The following is an 11736-nucleotide window of genomic DNA, read 5'->3' as shown; positions in this document are numbered from 1 at the left end:
AACTTTGTCCCAACGGTGTTGTGTTAGCTGGGTTACTACTGTCGTCCTGGATAATCGTTGATTGCCAATGAATATTGATTGCACTGGGATTCAATAACGCGAATTGTTCCGCTGGTTGCATCACTACTGATGGCTGGCTTGAGATCTTTGGGTCTTGAGTTTGAGCCCCTGCCAGGCGTTGAATTAACACCAGGTGGGTTGACTCAACCTGTCAATCTCCGAGGTTTGCAAAATTAGTACCATACCAGATGACTGACCGGATGCCCAAAGGGGTCCATGGACCACAGGTTAAGAACACCTGCTCTAGAGTTCGAGACAGAATAGGTCCTCTGTCGTTCCACCGCGACGTGGGATGTGACTGTGAGCGATGCAACGTCATGTATACCTGAAGACAGGTGTCGTGATCTCCGTAACGCCCATTACATGAGGGGTCGCGAGCACCTCTTATTTAATCAAACAATGTTTACCCGACAATGGTTTCCAAGACCTGCAGTACCCGATCGATCGATTTGCCAATCCAGCATCCATTCACTTGTGGACGAAACTGGAACGAAGGTGTGCACGCTCAGATTGCAGGCGTCACCTGACGCCTCCAGGTGTGTTTAGGGGCGTGGCATAGGCCAAGCCTCCGCCTCTTGACGCGACATCAACACAAACAAGGAAGAGGACGTCATTGTGAAGGAACAGGTAGCAGTCCTCAGCAGGAATCCCGCTGAGTTTACCTTCCGGAGACGAAGGACCAAAGCAAGCACTTTTGGAAAGCGGCATTTTAACTTCTCCAGGTTAGAATTATCACGTCACGATGTAGGACCGAAAGGCTAATGTAATAGTAATACTAATACTAATAGTAATACACACGGCTCGTCAAATTATATCAGATAAATCATAATAAAGTACCACAGCAGAGTTCCGGGTCGCCATTAAATATATATATATATTGTCGACAGTCGATATGTACATTTACAGGTTCCGGTATTACTGCAAATCGCAGTGATTGGCGCCGTTAATGGCAAATGCTCAGTTGATTGAATGAAAATAATTAATGGAGGATTCGATCAGGCGGGAAAATTTGACCCCGATCACCACATTCAGTGGTTGGAATCCTGGGTCCCCTCTGAGTCTGGGAGGTCGGTGGTTCGAATCCTGGGTCCCCTCTGACTCTAGCAGTTTGGTGGTTCGAATCCCGGGTCCCCTCTGAGTCTGGGAGGTTGATGGTTCGAATCCTGGGTCCCCTCTGAGTCTGGGAGGTCGGTGGTTCGAATCCTGGGTCCCCTCTGAGTCTAGCAGTTTGGTGGTTCGAATCCCGGGTCCCCTCTGAGTCTAGCAGTTTGGTGGTTCGAATCCCGGGTCCCCTCTGAGTCTGGGAGGTTGATGGTTCGAATCCTGGGTCCCCTCTGAGTCTGGGAGGTTGATGGTTCGAATCCTGGGTCCCCTCTGAGTCTGGGAGGTTGATGGTTCGAATCCCGGGTCCCCTCTGAGTCTGGGAGGTTGATGGTTCGAATCCTGGGTCCCCTCTGAGTCTAGCAGTTTGGTGGTTCGAATCCCGGGTCCCCTCTGAGTCTAGCAGTTTGGTGGTTCGAATCCCGGGTCCCCTCTGAGTCTGGGAGGTTGATGGTTCGAATCCTGGGTCCCCTCTGAGTCTAGCAGTTTGGTGGTTCGAATCCCGGGTCCCCTCTGAGTCTGGGAGGTTGATGGTTCGAATCCTGGGTCCCCTCTGAGTCTAGCAGTTTGGTGGTTCGAATCCCGGGTCCCCTCTGAGTCTGGGAGGTTGATGGTTCGAATCCCGGGTCCCCTCTGAGTCTATTAGTTTGGTGGTTCGAATCCCGGTCCCCTCTGAATCTGGGAGGTCGGGGGTTCGAATCCCGGGCCCCCTCTGGGTCTAGCTGTTTGGTGGTTCGAATCCCGGGTCCCCTCTGAGTCGAGCAGTTTGTTGGTTCGAATCCCGGGTCCCCTCTGAGTCTGGGAGGTTGGTGGTTCGAATTCCGGGTCCCCTCTGAGTCTAGGAGGTTGGTGGTTCGAATCCCGGGTCCCCTCTGAGTCTAGCAGTTTGGTGGTTCGAATCCTGGGTCCCCTCTGAGTCTGGGAGGTCGGGGGTTCGAATCCCGGGTCCCCTCTGAGTCTAGCAGTTTGGTGGTTCGAATCCTGGGTCCCCTCTGAGTCTGGGAGGTCGGGGGTTCGAATCCCGGGTCCCCTCTGAGCCTGGGAGGTCGGTGGTTCGAATCCTGGGTCCCCTCTGAGTCTAGCCGTTTGGTGGTTCGAATCCTCGGTCCCCTCTGAGTCTGGGAGGTTGGTGGTTCGAATCCCGGGTCCCCTCTGAGTCTGGGAGGTTGGTGGTTCGAATTCCGGGTCCCCTCTGAGTCTAGGAGGTTGGTGGTTCGAATTCCGGGTCCCCTCTGAGTCTAGGAGGTTGGTGGTTCGAATCCCGGGTCCCCTCTGAGTCGAGCAGTTTGTTGGTTCGAATCCTGGGTCCCCTCTGAGTCTGGGAGGGCGGGGGTTCGAATCCCGGGTCCCCTCTGAGTCTGGGAGGTCGGTGGTTCGAATCCCGGGCCCCCTCGACCTTTTCTCGTTTGTTTAGCTTGCCAATTAATATGGTGTCCGCACACTGCATCATGAGTATTGAAACTTCTCTTTCTGCACCATTTCTTTGTTTACCCCTTCCATAAGGACGTCAAGAGAGTTCAGGTGGGAGGTTGACGTTGTGGTGCTGTGCTGCCACCACTAGAGGTGCTGCATCAACTGGAGGTGCTGCATCGCAACAGTTCGCCGGGGGATGTTAAGCCGGTTGTCGCTTCTGCATTCAGTTTGTGGACGTTAAATTAGATCCCACTATCTGTCGAAGAGAGTGGATTAGTGTGTGTCTCTACCTTGTGTTCAAATTCACTGCTTGTCGATGTTAATTGTAAGAGTAAGTTTCATATGCCCAGCCTGAGTAAACTAAATTACTGATAGATAAAAAGTTCATGGGTCATCGATAAAGCACAGGCATGAAGGGCCAAATGGCTTCCTGTCTTTTAATCTATTTATTTTCAGGTATGTGAGAGATAAAATGGAAGAGATTATATTAAGGATCACCACAGCTGTGTGGGCCTTGTGACATTTACTAACAGTGATCCTTTACCTAAATAGTCGGGCTTGTACGTACATCACTTTTATTATTTGTTTTTTTTGTATTCAAGATCGAGGCTCATGTAAGAGCTAACATTAAGCACACAAAAAAACTGACACATAAAACATATCATAAAGGGAGCGTGAGACAAGATGGCGAGAGAGAGGGAAGCACACAAGTACAACAGGAGAGAACAGGGAGATTGGGGAGATCTGTGGGAGGGAGAGGGCTTGGGGGAAGGAGGCATGGGTAGGGGGAGGGGGGTTGGGAGAGATATAAAACACAAGGACACTGCTAGGACGTCCAGGAAAGAAGTCGGTATTTCAAAAAAGTGTATCTGGGGTGAATTAACGGGGATATAAAAGATCAAGGTTTTGGATGGGGGAAGATAAGAGATGGTGATGGACAGCTGTTTTAAAAACCTGGAGGGAGGAGTGGGATTGAAGGGAGTGAGGGCGTTTGTTCCAGAGGCAGGAGAAAAGAGGAATGAAAGAATGAATGTGAGCAGAGAGTCTTGATTTTGGCAGTTTAACCATAACAGGGTTGCTGGCAGATCTTGTGCAACCTATTGGAATATTTGTGGGACAGAGCCCAGAGAGAGCTGGGGGAGCTAGGCCGGAGAGGAGTTGGTAGAAGACAGACAAATCACCTACCTGCCTGCGGTGAGTGAGTGAGAGGCCCTCGGAGTTAGCTTCGTCGCGGGAGATTCCAATTATTCTGAAAGCTTTGGTTTCAACAGCGTGAAGCCGAGCTGGGTGTGAGGCAGGAGCACCAGCCCAGAGGGGAGAACAGTATTCCATTGAGCTGTGGATTAAAGCCTTGTATGTGATGAGGAGCTCAGGTGTGCCAAGGAAGGACTTCGCACGACGGAGGATGCCCAGTCGGCGAATGGCTTTGGAGGCCAGCTTGGAAATGTGGTTTTCCCAGGAAAGATCATGGCAGAAAGTGAGACCCAAAAGCTTGAGTGACAGAACTTCTTGGAGAGGATTGTTCAGAAAGTGGATGGGAGGGTTGTCCAGTCTGTCTTTTCGGAGAGACATTGTAAGAGTGTGAGATTTGTCAGGATTGAAAGACATGTTCCACTTGTTTGACCAGTCTGTGATTTTGTCCAGGTCTGCAGAGAGTGAGGAGGCTGCAGACTACTGATCTGAGGGATGAGGTACGGAGCTGCAGATAGTGGAGGCATCAGCAAAGAGATATAGAGGATTTTCCAGAGAGTCGGAGAGATCATTGATGAAGACCAGAAATAGCACAGGGCCCAGAACACTGCCTCGGCGAACTCCAGCCTGAACAGGAAGGGGAGATGAGAGAAATCCATTCAGGGCCACCGGCCACACGTTGACTATACTACGACTGGAGAGGAAGTCCACAAGCCATGTGTAGAGATTTCCATGGATACCATCAGAGGAGAGTTTGGTGAGCAGAGCGGGGTGCCAGACCGTATCGAAGGCACATGATATGTCAAGAGAGACAGCTCTGATTTCCTGTTTGGCATTAAGGACCTCCATCAATTGTTGAGACAGCAGAAGCAGCATGTCCAGAGTAGAATTACCTGGTCTGAATCCAAATTGATGATCCGAGATCAAGCCATTGGAGTAGAGGAAGGATTTGATGTCAGAAGCGATGATTGATTCCATGACCTTGCTGGTTATTGGGAGCAGGCTAATTGGTCTGTCGTTGCAAGTATCTGTTTTTGCACATTTTTTGTGTAAAGCGGTAATGTTGGCTGATTTCCAAGATGCTGGCAGGTGACCTTGAGCAAAAGAGAGGGTGAAGAGAACAGAGCGAGAGAGTGAGATAGAGCGGCAGAGCAGGATTTTAGGACCCGTTGGCTGATGCCGTCTGGTCCAGTTGCAGAATCAGCATCGAGGATTGACAGAAACTTCTCCACCTTGTCAGGAGATGTACACAGAGTCCAGGAGCAGCTGGGTTCACTTCTGGGACAAATATTCCAATGTATCTTTGGACGGGCCTTAAAGGTGTAATTGACAGATAATAGACAAATCAGCTTGTACAAATCATAATCAGTACAAATCAGGTACTTGAGATTTGAACCTGGGATTACAACTCATGCTCAAAAGGGAACACCTGCACAAAAGGGAACACCTGCATCCTGCTCAGAAGGGAGCACTTGCACAGAATGGAACACATGCATCCTGCTGAGAAGGGAGCACCTGCATCCTGATCAGAAGGGAACACCTGCATCCTGCTCAGCAGGGAGCACCTGTATCCTGCTCAGAAGCGAACACCTGCTCAGAAGGGAACACCCACATCGTGTTCAGAAGGGAGCAACTGCATCCTGCTCAGAAGGGAATACCTGCATCCTGCTCAGAAGGGAACACCTGCTTAGAAGGGAACACCCGCATCCAGCACAGAAGGCTAACGCAGAGCCTTGACTTGACAAAATTATTGTCCCCGTCGCACCGCGGAGCGAAAGGGGGACTGTGGCTTTCCCCTCCGTCTGTGTGTCCGTGCGTGCGGGCGTGCATACGTGCGTGCGTGTGTGCATAAGCGAAGGACCGAATTCTAATTTGGTGTGTGGGTGCAACCCACGTCAAAGTCCAAGATGGCCGCCGCCATGTATGTCTGACGCCATGTATGTCGGAAACTTGTGAGCGGAATATCTTGAAAAATAAGCGAAGTACCAACTTCTAATCTGGTGTGTGGGTCTATCTAGGCATAAGGAAGAACGCTATTGAAAATTGGGTCGCCACGTTAAAATCCAATATGGCCGCGACCATAGGCTATATATGTCTGAACCTTGTGAGCAGAATATCTTGAAAAATAAACGAACTACTAACTTCTAATCTGGTGTGTGGTTGTATCTAGTCATAAGGGAGAACGCTATTGAAAATTGGGTCGCCACGTCAAAATCCAAGATGGCCGCCGCCATGTATGTCTGAACCTTGTGAGTGGAATATCTTGAAGAATAAGCAAAGTACCAACTTCTAATCTGGTGTGTGGGTGTATCTAGGCATAAGGAAGAAGGCTATTGAAAATTGGGTCGCCATGTCAAAATCCAAGATGGCCGCCACCATATATATGTCTGAACCTTGTGAGCGCAATATCTTGAAAAATAAACGAACTACTAACTTCTAATCTGGTGTGTTGGTGTATCTACGCATAAGGGAGAACGCTATTGAAAATTGGGTCGCCACGTCAAAATCCAAGATTCCACTTTGGAAAGATTCCACTTCCACTTCCTTACTTTGCCTTGCATCTTCCACTTTGTCAACTCACATCACTTCACCGACGGGGGATCTAGGCGTGACGCTTGTTTTTCTTGTTTTTTTAAGTAATATTTAATTAACACTTTCCATAATGAGCACCTTGTTTGAGTGTCTGACCAAACCTAATTTACAGGTGTGATGTCAAACCTTACTATACTTTATTTCGTGGTACAATGTCGAACACATGATTCTGCTTCCATTGTTACATCACCATTGCTATTATGAGATGTCCCTCCATGTTATAGAGTATATGGTATAGGTTTGTGGATGCGGGTAAATGATGATTTGAAAGTGTTGCGGTGTATGCTGTATAAGAAGGTAGTTTGCCTGGTATGTAATCCGATCCAATGTCCTTACGCTGATGCCAAAGCAATCGCATGACAAGGAATGCAGTGCACAGAGACCCATGGTACCGACCCACAGTGGCATACCCTTGTGAAAGACATCGTAATACCTTTAACGACAGTCAGCGAAAGCTCGCAGACTGGAGACCCGGCTTAACTTCCCCGCCAGAGAACGGCGCAGTGATTGATGCACAGCCCTGGATGCAAAGCACCAATCCGATAGTTTAGCATCAGGTCGGGAATCAAGACAGTCCAGACTAGAGAAGACAGTCTGTCATCTGGAATGTTTTAATCCTTACTATAATTTACGGACCAGTGTGTGTTTGCTTGTTTGTGTGTGTTTGTCACTCTCCTCCTTCTCCAGTTATGGTTTGTTTACATCCAGACTTGCTACATAGGATCAGCGCATGACCCCAATTAGTGTATAGAGGCGTTTTATCTTTTCAGGTGGTTTTTTGGGGCGGGTAGGAGGGACGTAAATTGTCTATGTAAATGTGCATCGTGTAGCACCACCTCCAGGTGAGAGAGGGTATTACAAGTCCCTCCCTCTACAGTACAGTACTCCTGTCTCCACACTTTCCAGAGCAGTGAAGTGGTTTGAATTATAAGGAGTAGGCATGTTTTTGCTTAATTAATAATGCACGTAACCTGGGTTATTATTTTATTTTCGGGAGCGATTGAGGCAGCTGTCAGTTGCGCATACACTGCCCAAATAAAGGTATGCGTCAGAAGAACGTGTTACCTGCTTGGTACAAGATCACCTATAGGGCAGGTATTCTGCTCGTGTTAAATAATGGAAATTAAAATGTAAATCCCTTCATGGAGCCTCAGATTATATAGCTTGCAATAATGCATCTCAGAAGACTAATATAAAAACTAGGGGATTATGGGTAGGATGTTATTATTTTTATCGCCATATGCTTCTCAAGAGCGATGCATTGGGAAGCAACCATTGTGAGAGTCAGTGGGAAATGTAATTGCACCTCTCAAGTTAATTTAATGCAGAACAACCCTACTATAATGTGGGTCTATGGTAGTCGTGTGTGTTTCCATTCTTCATGTAGCACTTTGTAGCAGCAATGACCATGTCCTGTGGCAGATGTAACTGTGTTGTGATATTTGTGCTGACACTCTTCCCTAGTTTCAAACTCCAGTCTAGGTTTGTAGTGTGTCCACGTCCCGGTCAATTTCAATCTTCGTAACACCAGGACTCCGTTAGAAATTGTCCCGTTGAGTTGTTCTGCAATGCTATTCCCTGTACGAGGAAAATGTACTCACCATACATGAAGATCCAATGACAAATCGTGGGTTTGCTCAAACTAGTGTTCCATAAAAGTTTTCAAAATTCTAACCGCATTCGTTATGTTCTGCTTGTCCAGCAGGAGCAAGTCATGGCAGAGAGCTTTGAATTGCGACCAGCGGATGATCATGACAACATGGACCGTGAGGCAGAAGAGCAGGAGGAACTGAATATCGAGGAGGGCAGACGCACTAATGAAGAAGATAATTCAAATTGTTGCCCAACATGTCAGTCCATGCATGAGTTTTTGGCTGAATGGATGCTTCCAGACAAGGAATCACATGGGAAATACCTGGAGAGGGCGAATTGCCTGCCTCCACCGATCTTCATAATAATCATCAGTATTGTTGAGGTAAAAATCACAAACGGGCTTTTGTATAACGGTATACGTTTTTGTGATATTCTCCCAAAAAATTCTTCAAGATTAAATCTTGGTTGATGAGCCATATGGATGTGCTGGGACACCCAATGAAACTACACCCCTACTCCTTTAGTCTGTGCAAACTGCTCACACACCTCTTTTAATTTGTGCAAACCCTCACCCATACGCCTTTAATTTGTACAAACCGCCCCAAATTTCCTTTCATTCGTTCAAACCACCCCACACATCCTTAAATTTGTACAAACCCTCCCCACACTTATTTTAATAATTCAAACCATCCTCCACTTCCTTTAATTCGTTCAAACAGCCCCACACATCCACTAATTCGTTCAAACCATCCTACACTTCCTTTACTTCGTTCAAACCGCCCCACACATCCACTAATTCGTTCAAACCACCCCACACTTCCTTAACTTTGTACAAACCCTCCCCACACTTATTTTAATAATTCAAACCATCCTACACTTCCTTTAATTTGTTCAAACCGCCCCACACTTCCACTAATTCATTCAAACCATCCTACACTTCCTTTAATTTGTTCAAACCGCCCCACACTTCCTTAAATTTGTACAAATCCTCCCCACACTTATTTTAATAATTCAAACCGCCCCACACATCCACTAATTCGTTAAAACCACCCCACACTTCCTTAAATTTGTACAAATCCTCCCCACACTTATTTTAATAATTCAAACCATCCTACACTTCCTTTAATTCGTTCAAACCGCCCCACACATCCACTAATTCATTCAAACCATCCTACACTTCCTTTAATTTGTTCAAACCGCCCCACACTTCCTTAAATTTGTACAAATCCTCCCCACACTTATTTTAATAATTCAAACCATCCTACACTTCCTTTAATTCGTTCAAACCGCCCCACACATCCACTAATTCATTCAAACCATCCTACACTTCCTTTAATTTGTTCAAACCGCCCCACACTTCCTTAAATTTGTACAAACCCTCCCCACACTTATTTTAATAATTCAAACCATCCTACACTTCCTTTAATTCGTTCAAACCGCCCCACACATCCACTAATTCATTCAAACCATCCTACACTTCCTTTAATTTGTTCAAACCGCCCCACACTTCCTTAAATTTGTACAAATCCTCCCCACACTTATTTTAAAAATTCAAACCATCCTACACTTCCTTTAATTCGTTCAAACCGCCCCACACATCCACTAATCCATTCAAACCATCCTACACTTCCTTTAATTCGTTTAAACCGCCCCACACATCCACTAATCCATTCAAACCATCCTACACTTCCTTTAATTCGTTCAAACCGCCCCACACATCCACTAATTCATTCAAACCATCCTACACTTCCTTTAATTTGTTCAAACCGCCCCACACATCCACTAATTCATTCAAACCATCCTACACTTCCTTTAATTTGTTCAAACCACCCCACACTTCCTTAAATTTGTACAAACCCTCCCCACACTTATTTTAAAAATTCAAACCATCCTACACTTCCTTTAATTCGTTCAAACCACCCCACACATCCTTAAATTTGTACAAACCGACCCACACTTATTTTAATAATACAAACCATCCTACACTTCCTTTAATTCGTTCAAACCGACCCACACTTCCTTTTATTACCTCAAATCGCCACACACTTGCTTTAATTCGGGGACTTTCTATGCGGATGGTAAAATATGCAGCTGCTCGTTTCCACCTTGCTGGACCTGAGTTTTCCGGACCGAATTCGTCCTGTTTTTGTTTGTCATTTGTCTTTTTTTTTGCTGTTTCGTCCCATCGCAATATTTAATGTCAATTTGTTCGTTGTTTTGTACTATTCGTTTTGTATTATCAAGCAGGCCTTAACAGCCTTTTCAAGGCCTGACTCAGATATAAACGTTGCTTGAGCAAATCAGTCCTGGGTGTGTTCCTGAGTGCACCGCTTCTGTTTCCTCTGATTTCGTGTTTCAACTCTTGTTTCTCCTTCGGGCACGCTGCACTTGTTCTGCTTCTCCACAGTGATATGTGTCTTCTTCTTATTATTATTATTCAAAAGGGTTCTTTTTCTGAGGTTTTTGTCTGTTTTGCGCCTCATCCACAGACCTCCTCCACATCAACCTCTCCCCTCATCACCTCTCCTCTCATCCCCTGCCTTCTCATCCCCTGCCCCTTTCACCTCTATCCCCTTATGTCCGCTTATACAGTGTAGCATTTCTCCATGTGTTCAAGAAGAGTTATAATCCCTCATCCCATGATATTTATCTCCGTTTATCAAAATTGGGAATAAGGAATCAGGAAAAGCATCCATCCCCACCCATCCCTCAAAGCTTAAAGTCCCCCCTTTCTGTCTCCCTCTGCACCTCACCCTCTAAAACATTTCCCCTCACCCCTTGCACTCAAACCTTTCCACGAACCCCACACACCCAAACCTTTTCCATCACCTCACACACTCAAACGTTCCTCCACACACCACTCTCAAACTTTCCCCATCACACCACATACTCAAACCTTCCTCCGCACCCCACACTCTCAAATGTTCCAACTCACTCCACCCCATTCCCCCCAAAGCCTCACCTTTCCCCTGCAAAGCCTCCCATCCCGTCCTTCACCAACCCAATTTTATCCCCCCGAACCCCCTCCTCTATCTCTAACTTTGTGGACCTCAAACATCCGATGCCTCTGTTCCAACCTGACAGATCTCAATCCAGGCCACTGCCGATAAACCAGACATCATTTGTTGAACAGAATCCTTCCTCTCACTGGTGATCCCTGACTCCTTAGTGCCTATCCCTGTCTATTGTTGGATCGACCTGAAACCTGCCTTGGTGGCGAAGTTGAGCTGTACATCAAAAACACGATTTATCACTCTCCTTGTACTGCTCTTGCACCTCCCATACCCAGGGAGTACATCTGGCTGCGACGTCCCCTTCGCTAACACTTGATGTATGTCTGTGCGGTGTACTGTCCTCCCTAACTTTGACATATATCTATCTCTATCTCTCTCTCTATATCTCTATCTCTCTATCTATCTATCTCTCTATCTATCTATCTATATCCATCTATCTATCTATCTATATCTATCTATCTATCTATCTATATCTATCTCTATCTATCTATCTATCTATCTATCTATCTATCTCTCTCTCTCTCTCTCTCACACACAGAAGACATGGGCCAACTTTTAGTCACTCATCTCAACCCTTTCTGCCTCATATGTGGTGACTTAAATTTTCACCATGCTAATTGGCTGGGTTTTGGTGCCTCTCTCACCAGCCATGGCACTTCTCCAGCCATGGCACTTCTCCAAAATTCCCCGCTAATTTGTCTTGCTCGTCCTCTACCCCAATTGGATCATCTCATCGTGTGCTTGTGAAGGTCAACATCTCTCTGGCCAGCAT

At 46.6% G+C, this 11736-nt stretch overlaps 1 protein-coding gene across 3 annotated transcripts in view; it reads left to right on the top strand.

Annotated features, from left to right (window-relative positions):
- Positions 1–637: 637 nt before the first annotated feature.
- The window catches only part of RHBDL2 (rhomboid like 2), a 69824-nt gene continuing 58725 nt past the window's right edge, over positions 638–11736 (top strand). The window contains exons 1-3 of one of the 3 annotated variants that reach the window (XM_068099277.2): positions 638–782; positions 2665–2742; positions 8060–8332. In XM_068099277.2, the coding sequence (XP_067955378.2) occupies positions 8072–8332 (261 nt within the window). In that variant the 5' untranslated portion in view covers positions 638–782; positions 2665–2742; positions 8060–8071. Of the gene's footprint in view, positions 783–2664; positions 2782–8059; positions 8333–11736 lie in introns of those variants that run through there. The other 2 variants (XM_068099278.2, XM_068099279.2) reach the window with 2 other exon arrangements.

This window comes from Myxine glutinosa, unplaced genomic scaffold (assembly GCF_964187855.1).
Source record: "Myxine glutinosa unplaced genomic scaffold, kmMyxGlut1.1 SCAFFOLD_394, whole genome shotgun sequence".
Taxonomy (NCBI): Eukaryota; Metazoa; Chordata; class Myxini; order Myxiniformes; family Myxinidae; genus Myxine; species Myxine glutinosa.
Note: the sequence above shows the minus strand (reverse complement) of the source record. Positions and strands in the feature narration are given on the sequence as shown.